The following is a 26058-nucleotide window of genomic DNA, read 5'->3' as shown; positions in this document are numbered from 1 at the left end:
GTGTGTGCATGTATGTGCGTGTGTGTGTGGTTGCCTGTGCATGGCTGCTTCTTGCTGTTTGAAAATTTCTTTATCTGCTACTTCATTATCTAATGCCTGTGATTTATAAATGAGGGTATGAAAAGTACAAATTGTAGAGGAAAAAGACAATCATCATGTTCAGACTCTGCATTATTCTGATTCTGGAGTCGATTAGCATGAATATTTCAACCTTCCTTTGGATTTTGGCGGCTAGTTGCTCTTGGCATATCATGAATCATTTACTCGCGGCGATCGTACGCCATCTGGAGTCTTCATCAGATCATTGTATTTTATTTTAAGCAGTGAAGTCAAGGGATTTGATTTGGTTTTAAAGGCATAAAGGCAAACGCATGTTTCTCTTTAAAGTATATTGATTAATAATCAGAATTAATTGCAGAAACGCTGCAATTCGGCAAATAAAACCTGCATTAACACATTTTTTCTTATAATAATGTTCGGCTAAATTAGTATATTAATTAAATAAACATATATAGTGAAGCTAAAGACACAGTTATTGACAAATTAGATGGACTTTAGTGGAAACACATTAGCAAGAGAAACGCGTTTGTCACTCACCCGTTTAGGAGTATGGTACAGTACGGAAGCCCGGACGGGGAATCTGGGAATCCGAAGCGGGGAAACTGAAACAGCTAGCGGGGCACAATGGCGGCGGGGCCTGGTGTTTCTATGCAGAGCGGCAGCCCGGCGAGAGAGCTTTCTCTGTCGGTGCAGCAAGCAGGGAACCAGACTCATGGAGAGCGGGTCAAACCTGAAGATATAACAGGTAAGAGGGTGCTTTTATTTTGTTTGTCTGACTCATTTTAGTCGCAACAATCTAACTTGTTGGATTCGGCGACTTAAGCTAACGGCGGCTAACAGCTAACGTAGCCGAATCTTTAACGTTAACGTTTCCTGTTACGTGTGTTTTTGACATATAAATTAGGTGACTTTACATCACTCTGTGTAACTTACATATTGGAAACGCTATATCAGTGAAACAAAAGACGACAGCTCTGGACGGGGTGTCATAATTTGGTAAAGTGGCAGCTAGCTTTTTGTAGTTAGCAAGTAGTTAGCAGCTTGCTAACATCAACTTTGCAAGACACTAATATTAGAAACCTAATAAAGGTCTCTTAAAGTAATTTGTTGACACCACACACGTTTGCCGTACTTCAACTAGAGACTAGTTAGTGTTGGACTAAGAATACAAGTCGGCTAACCTACCCAGTTTGAGCTAACAAAGCTGTAGCAATGTAAATCAGTAGCAGCTCACTATGACAGATCATGATAAACAAAACATTAGCCTCTGGTTTCTTAACACCTTTTGTAGTTTTCAGTGATGAGTGGTTAAGTGTTGCTGTTTCGGAATGTCACGTGACTTGATTGATACATTTATTTATGTTTAGCTTTGATTTTCGGGTTGTACTCGTTGCAAGAAGTGCTATTAATGCCCCCGATAATCACAGTTAACGGACACATAATTATGAACACACATGTGTGAACTGTACTGAGAGAAACGGTGGTGCCTTCGTTTTGGTTTGTGGAGTAACCAGTCATGTTTAACTGCTGATAGCCACCCTTCATTTACGTTACTTACTACCTAATAATGTGTAGTTTGGATTCACTCAGCTGGGATTCCTGCACTCAGTTCTGTTGCTGTCTTAATTAAATTCTATAATCATAAATAAAAACATACAAGCTAGAAACTGCATTTCCTGAGTTGACTGTCCATGTAGCACATTATACACTTAGTTGCCAGTTTATATGATACACCTAGCTAAACTTCATGCAGTCTAGCAATCCTGCAATAAATCCAACTTTCACGAAGGTAGTAGTGTTTTTGACAGGTGGTGATATAACTTGATGATCATTGTGGAAGGGATGTAGTTTGTGGTGTACCTATTAAACTAGCAACTGAGTGTATTTTGTCTACAGCTGATTAAAAATAAAAGTACTTTTTCGTATACACATATTGTATAGGGTATATATGTAATGAGATGGTTGGTTGCATCCTGTATACTTGGTTATGTTTGTTACAATAACATCTTAGAAAAAAAGTGCTGTGGATGAAGAGTGGCTGTCAGTCTGTTACAGTTATGTCGTTATAGCATGATTAGATTTTCTGTAGAGATGTTTAAAAGAAGTTTGAAACTTGTGATCAACAATGATTAATAGTTCATTTGAAAAGCAAAGTGAAATTAACATTAAGAGAACCTGCATTTAGCTCTGAGCGTAGATCATCCCCCGATGTATTTAGTTTAAAAGGACTGAGATGGAGTGGTATTTTGGCGCTTGCTGTGAATATCCTTAAAATTTAGCACAATCAATGTGTCAACTTGGGTTTTTGTGTACCACGTATCTTGTGCATTGCATCTGCTTTCAGAGGCGGAGAGGCAGAGTCGCATGGCTGCTTTGCTGGAGAGGCTTCATGCCAAACACAACGCTTCACGACCATGGCAAGAGACCTGCAAGGTCGTGCGTCAGGCCATGGTGAGACAGAAGCATCTTTCAGTGAGAGAATGATCTGTTTGAGTCACAAAGCTCGTCTTTAAGACTATGACATGTTTCAGTGTTGAACATTGCCTTAGGATCTGTATGCTTCTCAGATGGTCAGACCTGAAATGACAATGTGAACTTTAACAAACAGCAAGCAGGGCGGGGGACAAGGTCAGCAGGGTTGCAAGATCAAGCTGCTAAAGGTGGCTTGCTTCTTACATTCTTTCATCATGAAAAGGCAACAACCAAAACTTGATAAACAAGAAGTCTCCCCCACACATTCTCACTCGGATATTAGAAATCAGATTAGCTCTACATAAGGTGAAATGTACAGTATCTATTCACGGTAGTATAGAAATGCTGTGTCTCCCCTTCATTGACATAGATGGGGACTGATTCAACCTAAGTTTTATTGGGAACATAGTGGCAGGTACAACAGGTAGGCCACAAACTTAAAGAAAAAGGTTTTTGTTATTCCCTTGGGGGGGGGTTACTTTTGCTGCACCAAAAATAATAAATCACTTATGTTTCTTCTTAGGTGAGTAAAAACATTCAAACAAGCACTTTCTAAAGACCCCGAAAATGCCATGAACACACATATAATATCCATAATTAATCTTTAAAAGGTGTATTTGACAGTCCCTCATCAGTACCCACATGAGAGACTCACCACCAACCTGTTCAATAGACATTAATATCAATTTATCACTTAAATGCACAAACAAGTTTTTACTTTAATAACTTAGCTGCTGGGCCTCTGAAACTAAAGTAATGACATTTAAATCCCTGAACTATAGTGCTGAGTAAGGCAGTGAACAAAACCTGAACATCATCTTGTTGATAAAGCACTTTTGTTTTGTCTCAGCTATTATCTTACGCCTCTGTTTTTCCTCACGGTGTCTCAGGAGAAGCGCGGTGCGATGAATGCTGCAGGTCACCAGCTCCTGCTCACCTGCTTGGAGACCCTGCAGAGGGCGCTGAAAGGTGAGGCTGTCAACTCAGAAACATAAAGGAGAGCGGGGCAACATTTTCCGTTAGAGTGTGTGTCACAGCTGTATTGAGACTGAGATTAAGTGTTGAACATTGTCATCAAACTAACAATGTAAAAGTAATTTCTTATAACAAATTACTGTTAAATTAATGTAGCACGTTGTGTTTGACTTTTGCGTCAAATGTTATGCATGCAGGCATGTCGTGTCTTTAGACACAAGGAAAATAAGGCAACAATTTTATGACAGTCTTATTACATGTCTAGAAATTATCGTTCTTCCCTGCCTTCTTTTTCAGTCTCATCTCTGCCCTCCATGACAGATCGTCTAGAATCCATCGCTCGGCAAAACATGTGAGTTCTTTCACTTTTGATGATGTCGAGTCATCCTCTCCCCCTGGTCTCTTCTATGAAATAATAGCCCTTTTTACACAGCAATCATGCGATAGAGCTGCTGTGAAGTCCCTTTTTTTTACACTACCATTGCTTTTTTTTTGGTTAAACACAGAATCAATCAATGGTGGCATCATGCCGCCCTAGTGTGTGATATAGATAGTGTGCTGGTGACACAACAGTGTCAGCCTCTACTGTGACATATGACACACGTGTTGGCAATGCGTTCTAATCATTAAAAATAGCATAACATAGCTATAATAATCACTTACCATCCCTGTTATATGGTGGTTAATCTCATCCTCTGCTCGAAGGGTAGGAGGAGCTCCTGGACCTTATTATCACCCCAGTTTTCTGACATATTTTGCTGCTGTTCTTCGTCTTTAAGTTAATTGCTAACTGCTGTTTGCTGCACACACATAACATGTCGTCACAACCTCACCCTCGTCCCATCCTGCTCTCTATCCCTTTTACACAGATGTCGATTCGGCACTGTTACTACCTCCACTGCCAGCTTAAAGGCGAGACAACTCTGTTCCCTATTCTGCGATCATTTCTTATATAAATAACAGTGAGGCAGAATAACAGTGTAACACGCAGTGTAAAGGGGCCTTGTGACTGAGTCAGGAGGTAACCCTAAGTACAGGAAATAGAGGCAGATGGAGGATGGAAGGGTGTTTGAGTTCATTTTTTGGTCGAAATTCAAATTAAAATGGAAATAAAACACCTTACTGAGGATCCTCATAAAACATTGTAGCTTGTTGATGTTGTCATTTGTTCTATTGTCCTTGTAATTATCCATTTCGTGGACTCAGTCAGCAAGAATAATTACTGGCATGTTAGATACAACGAAACCTACTCTATCTCTGTCGTTTTCTAATTTTTTTTTGTCTTGTGTGAACAGGCTTGGCTCTCACCTCAGTCCATCAGGAACAGAGTGTTACATCACATCAGACATGTTTTATGTGGAGGTGCAGCTGGACAGCACTGGCCAGCTGGTGGACGTCAAGGTGGCTCATCAGGGAGAAAACCCGACGGTCAGTTTACTGTAAATTCCATATGGCTCTGTGAACCTGAGAAGAAGTTCTCAAATGTGTGTTACATTATTCTTTTCTTGATTTGTTGGTCACAGAGTTGTTCTGAGCTGATTCAGCATCTAAGGTGAGTAGAAACTACACACTTGACTTAACGCTCCCATGTGATAAACAACACAAACTGTAGTGTTTTGTGCAGTAATACAGGCACCCATGGGGTGGGTGTATTACTTAAATTTGTCTGAAAGCTGTCTAAACCACCTTTTCTCCTGGTTCTCATCAGGGAGAAAAACTTTGAAGAGTTTTCCAAACATCTGAAGGGACTGGTTGAACTATACAAGCTCCCCGGGGACAAGTAAGTGGACTTGTAGGCTGTAAGGATTTCTGATTGAAGCTAAACTAAACCCTATTTAAAGACAGCTGTTTAATAAGACACTGATGCCACATGTCTTTTTGATTATTAATGTTTTCATGTTGGTTGTGTTTGATGATTTTACTTAATTTCTGTGTTGCAGTAAGCTGAAAACAAAGATGTATATTGCACTGCAGTCTTTGGAGCTTGATCTCACCAAGATGATGCACATGTTTAGGTACGTTCACAAAATCAGTTTGTTGTTGTACATTATCCTTAGCATATTTGGGCTTCTAGTGTTAGGCATATCTATTACACAGGGGTTAAAGTTCTCCGGCACAGCGCCGGATTTCCGGCGTGGCGAAGTTTCTGTCCAGCATGGGCAGAAGTGCTCTACTGTGCGAGCATTTCACTCGTATTTGCTCCTAAAAAAAAATATATATATATATATATATATATGCGAACCAGGAAAATGATTTATGATAATTTTGAAGGTAAGGTAACAGAAACCAGACAGAAACGAAAGTTGCAATAAAAATCCTCTATGCTAAAGTTTTAAAGTCACCACCACAACATTATATGATCCATTTCAATGATGACATGCTTGCCCAGAGGCGAAATTTCGACGTAACTGCCTGTTTAATTCACATCAAGCACAATACAATTTTGCAAATAGCCTAAATGATTTAGCTTCTAAAAATAAATAGCACCAAGGCAAAAAAAGAGATGTAGGAGCTATAAGTCAGTGATGCGTTGGAGCACAGTTGGAGTTTGTGTTGAGTTGAGGTATCAGTCAAAATAATCAACAATTAGATATTTATTCAAAATCATGCAGCCCTAATTAAAATCCTACTACCAGCTAAATTTACTTAAGGTATTAAAAAAGTGCTTTTTTGTAGAAAATGGGGTGGTGACTGATATGTTAAATAACTCAGTACCAAGTACATTATTAATATTGGTAAGTCAGTGCATAAAAGCAGCATTTTATTATTCTATTTCTTCATTTTGTGACCGCAACACCAAGCCCCCTGCTCCGGAAAAGATTTCAGATTTCAGGCACACAAATCTTCCTTGCTCCACATTTCAGGCACAAATTTTTTCTTGCTTTAACCCCTGTATGACATATATGTTTAATATTATTAATGGGCATGATTGCTGATTTTGGAGTGTGTACTGTTAACAGAATGTAGGCTAACCAATGTAATACATTTTGGAGTGAAAAGCGTTTTTTTTTTGTTTGTTTGTTTGTTTTTAACGTAATATTGATGTGTGTTTTCTAGGTTAGCAACCAATGCTAATGCAGTGGAGACTATTCTCCATGGCAGTGTGGGCTTGCTGACAGCCAGGAGTGGTGGCCATCTTGTTACTCTTCAGTGTTACGTGTCCCCGTATGACATATTTGAGGAGGGACCAGGCATGCAGCTCAACTTACAAGATGGCAATAGTAAGTACATAGATAAGGTGGATTAATTCATAAATATGCACGACACTAGCGATGTGATTCACTGAAGGATCCTTTTGTGACCTCTGTAACTTGTCTTTTTGTCTGGACTCAGTGTGAAGTGTAAAAAGAATGAGTTTCAGACCTGTATCAGGAAGTCAGAGCTAGTTAAAGGCTAAAGTGAACAGATACGTTTTTAGCTTTCTTTTAAATATATTTAGCGAGCTAGCTTCCCTGATATCTATAGGTAGTGTGTTCCATACCTTTGGGGCGTAATTGACAAAGGCTGCATCCCCAATCTTTTTCCGGCTGTTGCTGGAAACCTCCAACAAACTAGCAGCAGATGATTGCAGTGTTCTGGGTGGCAAATGGTCAACAAGGGAGTTAGCAATGTAGCATGGACTCTTTGTATATAAGGAGGAGGGCCTTAAAATCAATTCTAAATGTAACAGGAAGCCAGTGCAGAGCAGCTGAGACTGGCCTGATGTGCTCTCTCTTTGATTGTCCTTGCAGTTCCACGCTCTCTTGGTGTCAGTGTTTCTGTGACAATCGAGGGAACCTCCGCCGTCTACAAGCTCCCAATTGCTCCGCTCATCACCGGATCCCACCCAGTGGACAACAAGGGGTAAGACAGTGTATCTTTCTTTATCAGGGAACTTATAAAATCCTGCAGTGAGCAATGTCTAAATCTGTGGAAGAACTATTGTTATGCAAGAGAAAATAGAGATTTATAAACCATACATAAATGCACCACTCTTTGACATAATGAGGTAATCATCTCATCATCTCGACAGTTTTAGTGTCCCAGTACAGATCTTGTACAGAACACAGAGAGACAGCTGATGAATTCATTGTGGTGTATTTCAGGACACCTTCCTTTTCCACTGTAACCAACTCCAACTGTGTGGACCTACCAGCCTGTTTTTTCCTCAAGATGAACCGCCCCATGCCTTTCTCTCTGTCCTTTATTCAGAGGCTGGGAAATGCTACTTGTGCGTATTTTTAAGTTATCTATAGACACTTAAAGGGCAGTGCTTGTTTCGTTTGTGATAATGCTGACTTCAGTGTTTCTCCACTTCTTTCACAGCGATCCCAGTGTTTGAGAGCTCCCCCAGCCTCTCGCCTCTCTACCAGTTAATTGTCCAGAGTCAGCTCCAGCTCCTTGAGGAGGGCGGCTCCACGCCACCGCCCCCACACAACATGCACTTCTACTCTGTGAGCAGAAGCACACATTACTGCCACGCACGTCATTAATATGATCTCTTTGTATTCATTTTTTACAACATCCACATCTTGGTTGCTCGTGATTATTGTGCCCTTTTGGAATTTAGGCCATTAAGTAAAAAAGCTAGACACAGCCAGAACACCACTTTATAGATTGTTAATTCACAAAAATCATTGTTTACTCAAGAAAACTGCTGTCTTTATGCTTTTACAGGTGTTGCCAGATCAGCAGCATTGTTACTTCCTGAATGGTGACGCCCCAGTGCAAGACGGTCGTTCTCTTCAAGGAGCATTGGTGTCTAAGATTCCCTTTCGCCACCCAGCACAAGTGCCGCTGCTGTTGGATATCATCCGGCACCAGGCAGCCTGTAACAACTTGATTGGGAGCTGTGTGAGACGAACTACCATCAAAGAAGGTCAGTGTCTTTCCTCTGGTTTACTGTATTTGGTCAATCAACAGCATGGATTCTGTCATTACAGTAATTATTGTATTTGCTGTTGTTCCCTCAGACACTGCAGGCCTGCTGCAGTTTGAAGTATGTCCTCTCACCGATTCAAGTTTCAGCGTCTCTTTCCAGCATCCCGTCAATGAGTCATTAGTCTGTGGTGAGCACTCACTTTTACTAAATCTCAGTTATCTATCATGTTGCTGTTACTTAAACTATATCCTTGGATGATGGTGATATTACAATGTGTAAATTGTGGAATGTGTTGCAGTATCGATCTTTTGCTTGTCTGAGTCCTGTGTCCTATCTGACCTTTTTCCTTTAGTGGTAATGGAGGTGATTGACTCCAGACAGGTATCCTGCAAGCTCTATAAAGGACTGTCAGACGCTCTGATCTGCACTGATGAATTCATCACCAAAGTCGTCCAGAGGTGAGTTTGTTAATTCCTCCTCAATGCATAAATGTGGATAGTTTTTTTTTTTTTTTTTGCGTATTCAAATTTTCCAGGCCTCGAGGAGTCATAGAATTAGTTAAAATCATTAAAAGTTGTGGAAACATTGTGGAATTTTGTTGTGTATAATGAAATTGATACAGTAATCCACCATGCATAACTTTCCACATAATGTAACGTAACACAAAATTTATTTCGTTAGCTGACAGGGTAATGTGGCTGTAATGCGCGTCGATGTGACAGCATTTTGTTAACCATCGCATACATTTCCTCATTGTCTCCTCACATTTCGTGTCCCTCTTCATGTATGCCTGTTAGATGAAGTTATATTTAAATAGTTGGAATCTGATATGTTTGAAAAAACGTTGAGTGAGTAGAACAAAAAAAAATTATTAGGGTCCTTGAAAAGTCATGGAAAAGTTATGAAATTTTGTCATTGGAAAATGTGTGGGAACCCTGTTTATAGTCATTGTCTTCTTTCCACCGTAGATGCATGTCCATTCCTGTAACAATGCGGGCCATTCGGAGGAAAGCAGAGACCATCCAGGCAGACACTCCAGCCCTCTCACTGATTGCACAGACAGTGGAGATCATGGTGAAGAATAACCTGCCGCCCTCTGGTAGTCCCTCCTACACCATGGCAGCAGGCGACGCAAGTAACCCTATGGGACTGCCTGGGCTTACAGGGGGCAACACACCTACTGGAGGAGGACCCCCTGGGGGGCCTAATTTTGCAGGTCCAATTACTTCTCTGTTTGGGGTTTCCCGAACAGAAAGGCAAGTCCAAGGAGGAGACTGTCTAACCCAAGGAGGGGTGGCTGGCCAGCAACAGTTGCAGCAACAGCAACAGGCCGGTCAAGGCCATTCAGATGACTACAACAAAGTCACCCAGAATCCCATACTGACTAGTCTGTTACAGATAACTGGAAGTGTGGGTTCTAGTCCCAGCTCCCAGAATGCCCCACCACCCCACCAAACTCCACCCCCGACATCCTCCCCTGCCAGCAACACCAAGAATCATCCTATGTTGATGAACTTGTTAAAAGACAACCCCACACAAGATTTTGCCACTCTTTATGGTTCTAGTCCATTAGAGAGGCAGAATTCTTCATCTGGCTCCCCACGGACTGAGAGCATGGGTGGAACCTGCCCTGGCGGTAGCACAAAAGGGAAGAAGAAGCGCCCACGGGGTACAGAAAAGGGTGCTGCGATGCCTGGAACTGCCGCAGGTGGTGGAGGTGGTGGTTTAGGCATGAAAGCACAACAGGGATCTTCCATACCGCAGCACCACCAGCACCATCAAGTCTCACATGAAGATGACTTCCATCGTGAGCTCCTCTCTATGGATGTGGACGCATCTCAAAATTCTATTTTCGATGTCAACCTGACTGGTGATGGCCTAGACACGCCCCATAGCATCACTCCGGCACCTAGCCAATGTGGAACACCACCCTCTGGCCCTGGCATGCCTTATTCACAGTCTCATGTCCAGTCTCAGCAACAGCAACCACCAGGTGCTGTACCTCCCCGTATGGTGCGCCTCTCTAGCTCTGATAGTATCGGACCGGATATCACAGAAATCTTGTCAGATTTACCCGAGCAGACAGGCAAAGGAAGCGGTGGAAGCCATGGGCAACACCCCATGGGTAGTGGCGGGGAGGATGGAGGCCCCCTTGGGACCCCCATCCGAGACTCCTCCAGCTCGGGTCAGGGCAGCGCAGTGTTTGACTCAGCAGACATTTTCAACACCAACAGCAATGAGAATCCTTTTACTGATGCTGCTGACCTGATAGCCGAAGCAGCTGCAACTGCCGCCACGCCCACCAGCGATTCCTCCTCCACCAACTTCTTCCCTGATGCTGCTGACTTCAACCCTGACCTCCTGACCTCAGGCCATGGCTTCTCCCAGAACTACTTTGATGATAGCTCTCCAAGTGCAGATGGAGACATGGATCTGGTCAAGGGCTTTGGGGGAAGTAGCCAGCAGAATACCCCGTCAGGAACACCTCAGAATCCCACTCCACATGGGCAGAGCACCCCGGAGCCCTCACTGAAGGACCCTTTTGATATGGGGATAGTTTTTGGAGGCAATAGCGGTGGTGGTAAGCCGCTTCTGGGGCAAGCTCCTGATTTGGGAGATACACATGGCGGAGGGTCCCAGAGCCCCCTCATAATGGGCCTCTCATCAGCGTGTGCTGACTTTAAAAGTGCAGAACCCAAAGTGAAACAGCAGCAGGGACTCATGCGACCAAAGGATGAAAATGGGGGTAGCGGTGGAAGCAGTTCTGGGATGGGGATGGGGAGTAGTTCAACAGAGGGCAAACAAGTGAAACGTAGTAGAACCCCATCCAGTGAGGGAAAGTCTAAAGAGAAGCCTCCCAAACGAAAAAAGTTGGACCCTGATGGGAAGTCCCCCTCTCACAGCTCAGGGGGACGGCCATACACACCTCCTAGTGGTGGCTCAGGCTCTGGGGGAAGCATAAGTGGAGGAGGCTCCAAGTCTCCTGGTAGTTCAGGACGCTCGCAAACTCCTCCCGGTGGTGCCACACCTCCAATTCTCAAAATCACAATTCAGATCCCAAAAGGGACCATAACTGGTGGGAAAACATCATCCCATAGTGGCTACACCTCCAGCAGCTCAGCCACAAGTAGCACAGGTGGAACAGGGGGAACCAGCAGCAGCAAAAGCCATCATTCTCACTCATCATCTTCTGGGAAGATCAAGTCCAAAGATGGCTCCACAACACAAGGCAATAGCTCCAAACCAGGGAGTGCAGGAATGGGGACTGGTGGTGGGTCATCTCAGTCTAAAGGCTCCTCCCAAGGAATGGGTGTTGGCAAACCGGGATCATCCCCAATTACCAAACATGGGCTGTCTGGGCCTGGAGGTAGTGGCAGTGGAATTGGAAGTGGTAATAAAATGAAGCCTCAGGGAGGCAAGCCCTCTGGGTCTCTTATGAATCCCAACATAAAGCCCAACATCTCCCCTTCTCACTCCCGCTCCAGTAGCTCTGGTGACAAATTGTCCTCCCCTATGAAAATGCAGCAGTCCCAGGTTCCAGGAACACCTCCTTCTTCGAAGGCAAAATCGCCAATGGGCTCTGGAGGTGGTAGCTCCGGAGGGTCCAAGTCTTCCTCTGGTGGAGGCATGAGCTCCCAGAAGCCAATGGGTGGAGGCTCCTCCTCTGGTTCCGCATCTTCCTCATCATCCTCCAGCTCCTCCTCGTCATCTGGCTCCATGACCTTCTCAGGAGGCTCCCAGTCTCAGTATGGGAGTGGAGGAGGTGGAAGTGGAGGGGGAGGAGGGGCAGGGGGTGGAAGTGGAGGCAGTGGTGGAGGGGGAGGAGGTGGAGGAAGTGGGGGTGGAGGTGGAGGCAGTGGAGGGGCCGGTCAGAACAATGCAAACAACCCCAATGCCAAAGGGAAGTCTCCCAGTCGGAACAAGAAACCCTCTCTTACAGCAGTTATAGATAAACTGAAAAGTGTCGGTGGAGGAGGAGTCGGGGAGGATGGTTGTGAGGTAGGGCCACCAGGAGGGGGAACTGGTTCGGGATCTGCTCCTGGTAGTGGTGGTCCTGGAAATGTTCCCAGCAGTGGACCTTCAAGTATGGGTTCTTCCAAGCATGCCCCAAGTGGGGAGTATAAGCGGGAAAAATCTGATAAAGAGGCAAAAGCAAAAGTATCTGTTTCAGGGGGAAACAGTGGGGATAAAAAGTTGATGGACCCAAAATCAGGAGGGGGGAGTGCAACTGGGCTGGCCAAAATTATCATTAGCAAACCTGATGGTGGGTCACCAAGCATCAAGGCCAAAGTGACCCTACAGAAAGCAGGGGAAGGGTCTGGTGACTCTATGCGTCCCCAGATTTCTAGCCTCAAAGCTTCCCCCCTCTTCAGTGGCTCTACTCCCAAGCATGACCGCTCCTCCCCGAGCCACAGCCGCTCGCCAGGATACACCCCGCTCAACCATGACAGCGAGAGCGAGTCGGGCAGCAGCTCAGTGGCCGAGAAGTCCCACCAGAACAGCCCCAGCTCGGACGACGACCAGGCCATTCGCCCGCATCCTCCCCAAGACTACATGAGCTCCATCCCTCTCAGCTCGGGAGAGAAGCACAAGAAACACAAGAAGGAGAAAAAGAAGCAGAAAGAGAGGGAGAGAGAGAGGGACAGAGACCGAGATCGGGACAGGGACAAAGAGAAAAAGAAGTCATCTATGTCCATGGGGCCGTCCTCACATCCCATAAAAGCAGACAGTTGGTCCCGGTCCCCCATCTCAGCGTCAGATTCATCTTTGTCCATGCTGGGTTCAGAGCGTCCATCCCGGCCCAGTCCAATGTATATGAGAAATGAAGACGATGACCTCATGGACTCAGCCCTCACTGGCAACATTTAGTTTTATTTTTCTTACTCATGTTTTTAACTCATGCCTTTTAACATACAAAGTAAACCCTTATTTATTTAACTCAAGCCACAAATTGGAACTGGATACATGAATATTATGTCTCTCTGAGCGATCACTGTCTTGATCGACTTGTATTTTATTATCATATTTTACTGTTTCAGTATCAGTGTATAATATCTGGGCTTTGAGGTGACAGTTACATTAAAGTGGTTGCCACACTGTCATACAGACCTGCCCCCAGAATACCAACTCTCTTAAAGGTATTCAGATACTTTAAAGTGGGGCTGGGTGTAGAGTACTTACTATAGTCAGTGTATTTTACAGAATATGTCGGTTCGGAGAAGCAGCAGGAGTGCTGACACGGAAGCTAAGTAACGTACTGCTATGGATTGGGGACAGCAAACAAAATGTATTTTAGCCACCTAAAAAAGTCTCATCTAAGAAAAATGATAGCAGTATAAGTGAAGTCTACCTTTAGAATAATTTCACAGTTTTACCTTGAGGCAGACAGCCTGTTCAGATGAGGAAGCTGGTAACAGCTTCAGTTCACCACACCCTCATCAAAGCCAAAAAACTCCACTGACCAAAACAATAATTTTAGCCCCGTTTCCGCCAAAAACTTACGGTATGGTACCTTTGGAACCAAAAGTAACCCTTCAGACATGGTACCTAGACCCATTTAGTGTTCCCACCACAGTAGTACCCTTACATATGGGCAGGATTGTTGTCACTCACTGCTCCCTCCAGCACTCACTGTATTTCCTCCTTTGTCAGTCTGCATTTAGTCCTTCTAAGGTAAGCTCAGGGGTTTATTGTTGCTAGAGCCCACAGTAACGGCGCGCGACAACTCTTTTTTTTCCTCTGAGGAATAAAGATTGCTTAAACGTGTTAAGATTCCCTCATTACTAAAAGTCTGTGTCATCCAAGAGAGACAATAAAGACTAAAGTAATGGTCAAAGTTGTCACATTGAAATTTAAGGTGTGGCTATGGATTCTTTTAGTCAACTCACGCATGCCAGCAGTTGGCCCATGAATTAAGACAATTTTTTCTTCGTCTATAGCTGCTGCAAGAGGCCCCAAAACATCATTTCATTTTATAGTTACAGTTTACTAATAAAACTCCCCACAGTTTGAACACTGGTTACATGAGCCTCAAAACCAGCCACAACTCAGCCCTGAGCAGAGTGACCATCTACTATTGACCAATCAACAGACTGCAGTGTTCATAGCTCCACCTTTTAGTACTAGCTCTGTGTGCTAGGTACCCCAACAGAGGGGGGATCAAAAATGGGGATGGTACAGAACGGTTCTATTGGTACCATCCACAACTTTTCACAGTGGAAACGGAAAAAAAGTGCACCGAACTGAACTGTACTGTACCGCTTGGTGGAAACAGGGCTTTTGGCTTGCTGCTGTTCTACTGCTGTCTCAATCATGTTATTGTGTGACGTTTGTGACTGAGCTAATCCTTTTAAATGCTAAAGTCACACAACAGCACAAATAAAATAACTGATTGAGGCAGCTGTAGATCAGCAGCTCCTGCGTTTAGCGATGTTAAATCACTGTTTTTGTCAATGGAGTCTGGTTGTACGGCTTCAATTCCCTGTTAGGAATCACTGTCTGACAGTAAGCTAAAGCAGTGAAAATATTCTGAATAATACACACAATATATGCTTAACTGATGGTTTGTTTTTGTTTTTTTTTTGGTGGTACTTTTTTTAAGATGGCTAAAATTTCTTTTGTTGCTGCCCCCATCCACAACAGTACAGTGCTTAGCTTCCATGTCAGACTCCAGCCTGCTTCTCCAAACTGGGGGTGTGCCTACCAACATGTGCTTTATGTAACACACTGACTGTGGATAAGAACCTCATACAACTGCACATAAAATGATCTGAACTATCCCTTTAAGCTTCATTAAGAAAATGGCTTTAAATAGTATATTTTCAGACAGACATTATTTTTGTCTTTCCTGTGATGTCAGAAGGTCTTTTCTTTTCGCATGTAATACATTCGCCGCTGTTCATATGTTATTGTTGTTAAAAACATACCAGATTGCCACTAAATAAATATGTCTGTTTTAAAAAAAAGTATTGTAAAGCAAGAAGGGTACAGTGTTCAGTTGCCTTGTTTTTCAGATACAACTGGGAATTTTTAGATTTTGATATATTTTAAACTGTTGATGTGTAAGTTAGTGTCTGTAAAGAAGACAGAAACTGATGAAGATGATAATGGAGGAAAAAAAAGACATGCTGGTAATTTTCTAACTGTAGAAGTTTTGGAAGGTTGAAATAAACATTTCACTTCTGGAAAAAAATTACTGTCATGTTACTGTATTTTAAGTTTGTATCTCTTTTTGTGCATCTCATGTAGTAACCCATATATCTATATTGATTTAATGTAACAGTTATCTGATTTTTGATCATTTCACTTCTTAAATGTTGAGTGAATGGGAAGATGTGTCAATTATGTATGTTTTTGATTGTCAATGACAACCACAAAGCGACACTAGATGGCAGCAGTGTATCAGGATGCTCTGTCACTGTTAACAGTATCACATGGTGCTTTTGTGCTGAGTTGCACACTCCCAGAGGTAATGAACAGAGGTTAAGTGAATTTTCACGCCTTTGTTCACAGGTATTAGACAAGAAGATTTGTAAAATGGTGATGCAATAAGAGGGACAGAACAGAAGCAAACAGCTAGAGATGCACAAAACAAATCAGTTTGGATGGTCACAAGGAATGTTGTCATCAAATAAAATAAAAACCAAATGATTAAGCGAGCTCACTGTATCATCCAGGAGACTTTACTGTGTGGTCAGACCAAGATACAACAGGGTAGACAGTCTAGAACAGCGATGACATTTTAGTTCATGGGCCACATACAGCCCAATTTGATCTCAGATGGGCTGGACCAATAAAACCATTGCACAATAACCTTTAAGGAACATGAGCTCCAATATTTCCCCCTTTTGTGTGCAAAGAAGCTGCTCTTGATTGGTCAGAATTTCCATGTGGGAAAAATCCAGGAAGTAAACAAAACATTGAAGAAGAGTACACTTGCAAGATAAATGTGACACTTTCTAATGTCACAATGGAGGGACAACTACGCAGGTTGATTTTAGCGCTGCTCATCGTGGACTATATTGCTGTCATTGTTCATTTTAGTCAAACCATACAGTTTGAAAACGAGGCGCAGCTCCAACTAGAAAACAATGTTTTGATGCACTGGATGTGCTGAATGTGCATATTAAGGCAGTACAGGAGGAGGTGCACATTAATAATCCTCCAGGACTGTAACATGCTCATGTTTAACCCAAACAATGTGTCATGTGACTGCAGTTAGTTCAGATCCAGGTCGGAACACATTCTCACCACAAATGAACCACACCAGAGTTCATTTGTAACCGGACATAGACCACCTCTTCAAGAAGGTCTCGGTCCAGTTGTTTTGGTGTGCACCTGAGTGCGACTGCTGTGTTCACACCTGCCCAAACGAACTTGAGTTCGATTGAACTGAACTAAATTGGGTAGATGTGAAAGCACCCTTTGTCTTGTCATCTAGTGGACCAGATTGGACCTTTTGGTGGCTGGTTCTGGCCTCCAGGCCACATGTTTGATGCCCCTGGTCTAGAAAATGATTAAAAACAAATGTTTGTTGAGACAGCCCAGTAAGGATATGGTGGTTGTATTGAGTGGCGTGCAACCTAATGTTACACAGCTTTGTAGTACAATGGTGATTTGGTTGTGAAATTTAAAGTCCTTTTTTAAAGATACTTCATTTGCTCCTTGTAATGATGTAGACATAATAACCACACACATTATACTTATACCAGAAAACTGGTCACAAAACCTAACTCCTTACATAATGTCTGCTCAGGACTCGTCTTCACGTTTACCAGTTGTGTTTATCCAGAGAGTTGCATCGATCATTTTCAGTGGTAAACATAGTCTGAAAAAATAAGCAAATATTGGAGGAAAGTCTGCTTTCATATTCTGTTAATCGTCTTGGGACCCTTCAGCTTTCTTAACCTGCATGTTTAAATTAACTGGTTTAGATGGGAATGGTTGTTCCTTGTCGATACGTACAGTCAGAAGTGGAGATGAAATGCAAGCATTGCAGTGTAGTAGTAAATCAATAGAATATTGTCCTGCACAGGCAGAAAATTGACATTCTAACCTTTGTCCTTTGTCTCCCAAGTGAAACCATACGAAACCAAACGAGACTCCAAGGCTCCCAGTCAGCTGATCTCCTGACCCATCGCCTCTCTTTCCTCCAGCTCTGCTGACTGGGCTGTTTTCTCCCAGTGGCCCCGCTAAACTGCTTAGCTGGCACTAATGAACGGAGTCTCTTCATATTAAAAATAATATTTTACTACGGAGTCTTCAGAGAAATGTGACATTCAGCTCAAGTGGCACAAGTGCATCATGAACCGTGTGCACTTTAATAGGCGGCAGCTCATTTGGGGCAGCTGCTTAGTAGTTGGTTGGATTCCCAGCAGATTCCTGAAGCTCCCAGCTGAAGGGCCCCCGAGGGAGGTCCTCTAACCCTTTGTACTGTATGTGTACAAACTCGCCCCAAGGATGGATGCTGAAAAATGTCATATTCAGCTAAATACTATACAACAGCCCTGCAGGAGGTTGCTTGAATGTCACTGCCATTGTGGTTTAATGTGTCCTTGACAAAATACATCACACGTCTTCCTGCTGTTGAGCTGCAGCACAGTCTGCTCCTCGACTGTCTCAGCTTTTAAATACGTTTGTACCTTTTTACTTTACTTTAACTCGTCGCCAATTATGTTGTAGAATAAAGAGACTCAAAACACAGGATTGGACATTTGACACCTACAGCTTTCCAATGCAATTAAAAGGTGTTTCCTGTCACTTAAGCGACTGTTTTTCAATCACTTTCCTGTTATTCAGACAACCAGCTTCACCTCACATAACCAAATTTGGCCAGAATCATGTCAGATCATTTAGCTGAAGTCACATCAAGCAAGTTGCGAATAATATGTTTATGTCAGGTCATGTATACAGTATATTCACACAATAAGAGTTTATGCCAGGTCATCTACACTATAGCTTACACCTGTTTCTTGTGATTGGTATGAATTCAACTCTTGTGTTTTCTTCACATTGACTATACTTTGTCATTGTTTGGGGGATCCACAAAAATTAAGCCAAGCTTTGGCAACCAGATTTTGCCGCGAGATCGAGTGTGCGCTTTAAGGTGTGCGTTTGAGTTCATGCTAATTGGCTAAAAAAAGAGGCGTGATAATGGGAGTGGCCTATCACAAAAAGGCACATAACTTCCAAATAGATTTACAGACTTGCACAAGATTTTGTGGCAACACATGGATGCATGAGCAGATGTGGCCTCAGGCTGGGTTTGCACATTTCATCAAGGTGGCAAATTACATTTTTAAAAAATGCTCATAGCTGTGTTATTGCAGCAACAAGGGAAACGGTGCTGAACCTAGCACATTCAGCGCCCTAGGAAAGCTTCCATACAGGAAGACCAACTACTGTAAGGACATGTTTTATGTTTTATATGTTGCATGAGCTGTGCATGAACAATTATACGTTCCTTTAGCCCTGTTTCCACTGCACAAAAATCCAACAAATGCCTGGCTTTTTTATTTAATGGGAAAGGTTATGATTGACATTCACTTCCATATCAAATGACTCTGCAGTGGTCACCGTTATTTACTGACTCCAGCTCTGATCGACTTCAACTGGCAGTGATAGAAATACAGCACCAGGTTGGATGCTGTAATTGTAGCCTCTTTGCTGGTGCTGCCAGAAAAGACGTCCGTTTACACTCAAGCAGCACCCGGATATTGTTCCAAATTAGTCAGCACCAAGTTTGAAAGAGAGACTGAATAAATAAGTGGTATAAAATTAGAAGAAGCAAACCTTCCTACTCATTGAAACAAAATTTGGCTCCATTCCAACTTACAAGGTTCACCAACAAAACAACTGTCTTATACTAAACAGGTTTTTCCAAACAAATACAACATGCTAACGTTATCAGCACAAGCCTATGGCATTTTACATTGAATAAATTAGCCTAGCGACAAGCAGAGATTTTCTCTACTCATATGAAGCCAGGATAAATCACACACAAGACTTAAAATGTCATTTTGTGGAGGCTTAATTGTGAGTTTATGGTGAGTCTGCATTTCTACCACCTACCACCACATCCTCTGCTCCTCCTGACCTTAAACGTTAGAGGTTGCAATGAACAGCGAGCCCTCTACAGGGGACCACACAGTTCTAAAATGGTGCATGAAAATTATGCAACACAGCCTCTAAATTCCAAACTGAATCAATAATTCACATGAGGGTTTGACTTTGTCAGCTTCATTCAGTCACATTAGTGGAATACTGTTAGCTGAAAAGGGCTTCAGGGGAAAAAAGTACACAAGACAGGTAGAGGTGATCCCAATATTTCTCAATCCATTTGCTCTCAGTGCAAACGCTGGCGTACTGGGAAAAAAACGGCAGAAGAAAGTAACATGGAAGCCCTTAAATATTCTTGATTTTTAAGTTAGTAGGCCTTTCTGACATGATATGCCACTGCAGGAAAAGCACAAGTGTTAATAAGATAACTGTTGGCTGAATTCCGTTTAGCTGCTTCTGAAAGGCCTACGTTACCCTATGTTGTTCTTTTTGTAACACTCAGATACCACCAAGCACTTCATTACAATCAGTGTACTCATTCCTGCCAGGCCTTTCGAACCAATTTGCCAAATGCCAGGAAAATAAAAGAAAGCCTGAGACTGCAGGCTCCTCTCCTCGTCCCTCCCTTCTGTAGCTCCTTGACTCTATTCCCTGTCAACCTTTTCAAACTGCTGAGCCTCGCTTTTCTTCAGCACGGCTAATTTCTCTATTGTCGACCCTGCCACTCAAACTTTCTGCCTGGCTTTACGCTCAATCTTACTGCTTGGAAAATATCCATATTCCTTTTTTTCCCCCCTCTCGCATCCTTTCATCCTGTGCGTACTCTTTCATCGTTTCTCAAACACAAGCCCGAGGCTGACTGCAGGTTTCTCTGATGTTACTGAGCAGTTTCAGATCTGCTCGGCTGACATACATACCGCTTTTTAAAAATACTTTTTAATAATTTCCTCTATTTTAAGTCCTATGATTTTATATGGATCATCACTTCTTTGCTCTTGGCAAAAATTATTTTCAAAATGTCTCGACTGCTTATGTTTGTCTCGTTGTTTAATTCTTGCTGTTTAATTCCACTTTAGCATATTAGCCACGCTAGCAGCATGGTTCTAGGAATCCCCATTTTGGTCTATCCACCACTGTGGTTCTGAACTGAAATATCTCAACAACTCTTTGATTAATGGATTGATGTGAAACTTTGAACAAACTCTCATGGTCCTCTGGAGATAAACCCTGAAGAGTTTGGTGACCCCCCTGACTTTTTCTCTAGTGCCACCAGCAGCTTTACATTTTTGCTTCAGTATGAAATATCTCAACAATGACTGAATGGATTGCTGTGAAATCTGCTGCAGATACTCAGTGTCCCAAGAGGATACCTTGGAATGACTTTGGTGGTTTGTCTAGTTGTCAGAGACTTACCAATCTGCCTTAGCAGCCGTTTGTGTTGCATGCTAATTAGCAGTGTTCAGGGGTAACGCTTCACAAAAGTAAAGTGTTACAATAGTATATTAAGTTTTAGCAATGTGTTACCAACAGGATTTCGGGTAAGATTATTACATTTACAATGTCACGAAACATGTTACCATCCAAAATAAACAGTTTATTGTTTTCATTTATCCACACTGATCCATACTTCTCCACTTCCGTCAGTGCACCGCCAGGAAAAATATTATCCAAAGTTAGTTGTGTCTTGTCTTTACTCTAAAGCTATTTTTTCAGGGGTTTTTTTTGCCTTCAATTGATAGGACAGTTGTTAGTGTGAAGGAGAGGAGGGGACCAACATGCAGCAAAGGGCTGTAGGAATTGAGCCTGCAGCAAAGACAGGGCCTTTGTGCATGGGGCACCTGCTCTGACAGAGGAGCTAATGGACACCCCTTGTCATGTCATTACAGACTACATTAAAGAAGGGTACCAGTGATCAGCACATCTGGGTTATGCTGTACTGTGCGTTATCATGTTCAGTGTGTTTTCATTAATATACCTGTAACGTCTACAATGGATCCCGTTCTGCTTTTGCGTCCTAAGGCTGGTAGACAGTAGCTGGGATAAGGGGCTGGCATCTGGTTTGTGTTTTCTTTGTCCCAGTAATCAATCAATTCAATTTCAATTTTATTTATAAAGCCCAATATCACAAATCACAATTTGCCTCACAGGGCTTTACAGCACACGACATCCCTCTGTCCTTAGGACCCTCGCAGTGGATAAAGAAAAACGCCCCAAAAAAACCCTTTAACGGGGAAAAAAAACGGTAGAAACCTCAGGAAGAGCAACTGAGGAGGGATCCCTCTTCCAGGACGGACAGACGTGCAATAGATGTCGTACAGAACAGATCAGCATAATAAATTAACAGTAATCCGTATGACACAATGACACAGAAAGAGAGAGAGAGAGAAATGCAGGACAGACGGTAATGACAGTAGCTTACAACAACATTAATGAAAGTAATAATATTATAGTTATAGTTCTGGCTACTGTGGTACAGTATGTTGAAAGTATATATTAATATCTGGCAGTATACATATGTGACAATAATCATAGGTGTATAATAACAGTAGAAGTATGACTAATGACTAATGATGGCAGCAGGAGGCATCTGGCAGGACCACGGCAGCAGCACAACCACACACGTCACGCTGTCCAGGCACCGCTGTGATATGAGTTAATCTGAGAGACAGTGGAGCACAAAGGCTCTGGAGAAGAAGCCGAGTTAGTGACATCCAGAATGGCCGAGTTAGCAAGATGCAGTAATAGAATACGAGAGAGAGAGAGAGAGAGAGAGAGAGATGAAGAGAAGGTGCCCGGTGTATTATAGCGGGGTCCTCTGGCAGACTAGGCCTAAGTCAGCCTAACTAGGGGCTGGTACAAGGCAAGCCTGAGCCAGCCCTAACTATAAGCTTTATCAAAGAGGAAAGTCTTAAGTCTAGTCTTAAATGTGGAGACGGTGTCTACCTCCCGGACCGCAACAGGAAGATGATTCCACAGGAGAGGAGCCTGATAGCTAAAGGCTCTGGCTCCTGATCTACTTTTGGAGACTTTAGGGACCACGAGTATCCCTGCATTCTCAGAGCGCAGTGTTCTGGTGGGATAATAAGGCACTATGAGCTCTCTAAGATATGACGGAGCCTGACGATTTAGAGCTTTATAAGTTAACAGTAGGATTTTAAATTCAATTCTGGATTTTAGAGGGAGCCAGTGCAGAGAAGCTAAAACAGGAGAAATATGATCACGTTTCTTAGTTCCTGTTAGTACACGTGCTGCTGCATTCTGAATTAGCTGGAGAGTTTTTAAGGACTTACTAGAGCTACCTGATAATAGGGAGTTACAGTAATCCAGCCTTGAGGTAACAAAAGTGTGGACCAATTTTTCTGCATCTTTTCGGGTCAGGATAGGCCTAATTTTCGCAATATTACGCAGATGGAAAAAATGCAGGAAAAAAATGCAGTCCGTGAGGTAATCAGCACATCTGGGTGATGCTAGTATATGTTGGGTATGTTTCCATCCGCATCCCCTACAACTGTAGGGCACACAGTCCGGTTCTTATGCATAACTCTCTCTCCAGTGTTGATGATGGGCTGACGGGCACACTGTGAACTGGCAAGTGGGTCTTCTAGCTCCGGTGTATTAATTTGCACTCGTCATAATCACAAATATTTTCTTGTTACTCTGTGTTACTCCGTATTAACCCAGATTAAAACCAGTCACAACCTCTAAAAGGTTATCTCTTAGGGTTTCCTGTTTCCCCTTCCTTGGCTCTCATTTTTGTTTTCAGTCTCACTCTGTGTGTTTGCTGGACGTGGCCTTCCAGTTCCCTCCTCCTGCCAATCCTCCTGAGTGCCAGCAGCTGCTGAACCTGCACACCTGAACCTCATCTACAATCACTGCAGTATAACACCCCAGCTCAGATATCCAGACTCTGCCCGATCGTTCAGTCAGCTCTTTGGTAGAGACGCAAAGGCCGTCTTATTTTTGCCTTCTTCTTCTGCTATCTCAGCTAGATCTCAACTTTCTCCCTCCATTGGCAGCTTCAGTTTTGTCCCACAACTTACTTTAAGCTTTTTTTTTTTGTCTTCATGGATCAATGGAGCTGAAGTTGGCTCTTATGAGACGCAGCCGCGCTCATCATTTTCACTCGCCAGTGTGTTTTACAGTCTTACCACTTTCTTCTCCAGTCATACAGATTTATTACATTTCAGGCATGCGAGACACAAAAGATGCAGACAGTGAGTCGACTTCGGCAAATTGCCGTCTCCCCTTCAGCACATAAGGAAAGGCTGCAGCTCATGACTGTCGATGAGCCGTATAGCATGGAAATAACCTCCCAGCTTATCCTGTAGATAAGCAAGCAAGAGGAGGCAGTCATTTGCCAGTTAGTTAAGCTTTATAGCTGCACACAGTTAGCTTTGGGAGGCAAAGGATGGAGAGGGGGGAGAGCAGGGGGGGTGAAAAGAAGGAGGAAGTAAGAATAAAAGCAAAGGAAGGAGGGAGGAGAAAAGAGTGTGGATGTATTTTCAGCCTGAGAGTGCTACATCCTTAACTAAGGATATTATTATAGCGAGGAACTCCAGCTACGCTCTCTGGAATAAGGCGGCAGCTTACAGCATGAAGGCAGTGCAATGTTTTATCTTTGCTTTCTGAGCACACCGAGTCTTCAGTTTAATAACAACTACTGAACAATAATAGAAATTCAATGGTGTCACTGTGCCACTAATTTGTATGTGTGTGTGCGTGTTCATGTAGATCGACATCCAGCGCTGAATAATAATTGTTCTGACAAGTAACAGCAGACACAGCTGAATGGACTGAGACTGAAATTTAATTTAACACACTTTTTGATTTACAACTTCCTGCAACTGAAGCATGAAAATTGCGGATTAATTTGTTGATGTTTAATGTATTCCTCAAAGGAAAATAATTGCTTTTGTAAGTTCATCGGCATTTTCATTTTCCTCTGATATTAGAGTATTAAAATAACTCTCGTTTGAACTGGAAGAAAAATGGCATGCTTCCTTTGCGTGCTTTGTGGGAACGGTTTATGGTTTTGTGGCTTTGCAGATCTTTTTTAAAATGCTGTGCTGAGGCAGGTTTCCCTAACTGCATCAAGCTTTAGAGTTATGCTGAGGCAAACTGAAGTAAGTGGCTGTAAAACTGTATTGCTTGCGAAACATCAGCAAAAATGAAGGAAGTGAAGGTACACCTAAGTTCATGGCTGTGAGTGTCAACACTAAGCATTTCACTGTAGTTTCCCTTCAATATTTTGAAATTAAAACCATTGCAACACTTCTTAAAAATGAAAGATGTAGCCGTAACATGTGATATGAACACATATGCATGGCTGTTAATGTTACAATATTGTTAATGTAAAATGTGTGAATGTTTTAATTTTTTTTGTACTTTGCAGGACCAAAAGTTTTCACACCCTTTACTAACATGAAAGCTTATTTCACCTTACACCAGTTCCTTCAGGATGTGGCAGGCTTATTTTGGGATTGTTACAGCCTGAAGTGTCTGATTCATGGCAACTTTTCCAAAAAACTGTGATACATGTGGAGGTTTTTTTCAGCCTTTTTGCAATTAATTTACAGGAGCAAAGTAGCTGTGATTTAGTTTGTGATTTAAACACTAACAATATAACTTACCATGCTTATTCAGTCTAGGGGTGCTTTCACAGCTGCCCCGTTTGGTTTGGTTCAATCAAACTCAAGTTCATTTGCCCCCTAAGTGTGGTTCGCAGGTGTGCGCACCAAAACAACCGCACCGAGACCTTCTTCAAGAGGTGGTCTTGGTCTGGTTACAAACGAACTCTGGTGCGGTTCATTTGTGGTGAGAACGTGTTCCGACCTGGATCTGAACCAACTGCAGTCACATGACACATTGTTTGGGTTAAACATGAGCATGTTACAGTCCTGGAGGATTATTAATGTGCACCTCCTCCTGTACTGCCTTAATATGCACATTCGGCACATCCAATGCATCAAAACATTGTTTTCTAGTTGGAGCCGCGCCTCGTTTTCAAACTGTATGGTTTGACTAAAATGAACAATGACAGCAATATAGTCCACAATGAGCAGCGCTAAAATCAACCTGCGTAGTTGTCCCTCCATTGTGACATTAGAAAGTGTCACATTTACCTTGCAAGTGTAATCTTCTTCAATGTTTTGTTTACTTCCTGGATTTTTTTTCCCACATGGAAATTCTGACCAATCAGGAGCAGCTTTCTCGCACAAGACATTTGATCTGGTCCACTTGTAAATGCTGCCGTCCACACAATTTAATATATTTAGCGTCAGCGTGTTTGGCCATGTCATCGAGCTAGTTTGCTGTCGCTGCCAAGTAGCTGTTGGTTAGTTACTCACTCAACAGCAGGAAATGGCACTTCAAAATAAAAGCTCTGTGCAGGAAATTCACTGTGCTTAAAAATGACAGTCAATGTGAGTCACTTGTGGCCCATTCAGAATAGACCTGCGACCCACTTTTGGGCCCCAACCCACCAGTTGGGAACCACTGATCTAACTCACCTTGATTCTTTCATGATGTGTACTGGATCTGGTTGTGACAACCTCTGTCCTGGTGATTTATCTTGTCAGCTGTCCACATGTTCCAGCCATTGTCTAAGAGTGTAAATCAATGTAACATCAATG

General features: G+C 42.8%; 1 protein-coding gene across 1 annotated transcript; it reads left to right on the top strand.

Annotated features, from left to right (window-relative positions):
• Positions 1 to 645: 645 nt before the first annotated feature.
• med1 (mediator complex subunit 1) lies at positions 646 to 15920 on the top strand. Its single transcript, XM_049562853.1, has 16 exons — positions 646 to 805; positions 2405 to 2511; positions 3423 to 3501; positions 3805 to 3859; positions 4803 to 4935; positions 5031 to 5059; positions 5216 to 5287; positions 5448 to 5522; positions 6565 to 6728; positions 7239 to 7350; positions 7593 to 7717; positions 7813 to 7940; positions 8164 to 8365; positions 8460 to 8555; positions 8721 to 8826; positions 9337 to 15920. Exons 1-16 carry the CDS (start codon positions 685 to 687, stop codon positions 13235 to 13237), a joined length of 5505 nt encoding a protein of 1834 aa, XP_049418810.1. The 5' UTR covers positions 646 to 684; the 3' UTR covers positions 13238 to 15920.
• Positions 15921 to 26058: the final 10138 nt, after the last annotated feature.

Source organism: Epinephelus fuscoguttatus, linkage group LG20, assembly GCF_011397635.1.
Source record: "Epinephelus fuscoguttatus linkage group LG20, E.fuscoguttatus.final_Chr_v1".
Lineage (NCBI taxonomy): Eukaryota > Metazoa > Chordata > Actinopteri > Perciformes > Serranidae > Epinephelus > Epinephelus fuscoguttatus.
The sequence above is the reverse complement of the archived record's forward strand: the minus strand, read 5'-3'. Positions and strand labels throughout refer to the sequence as shown.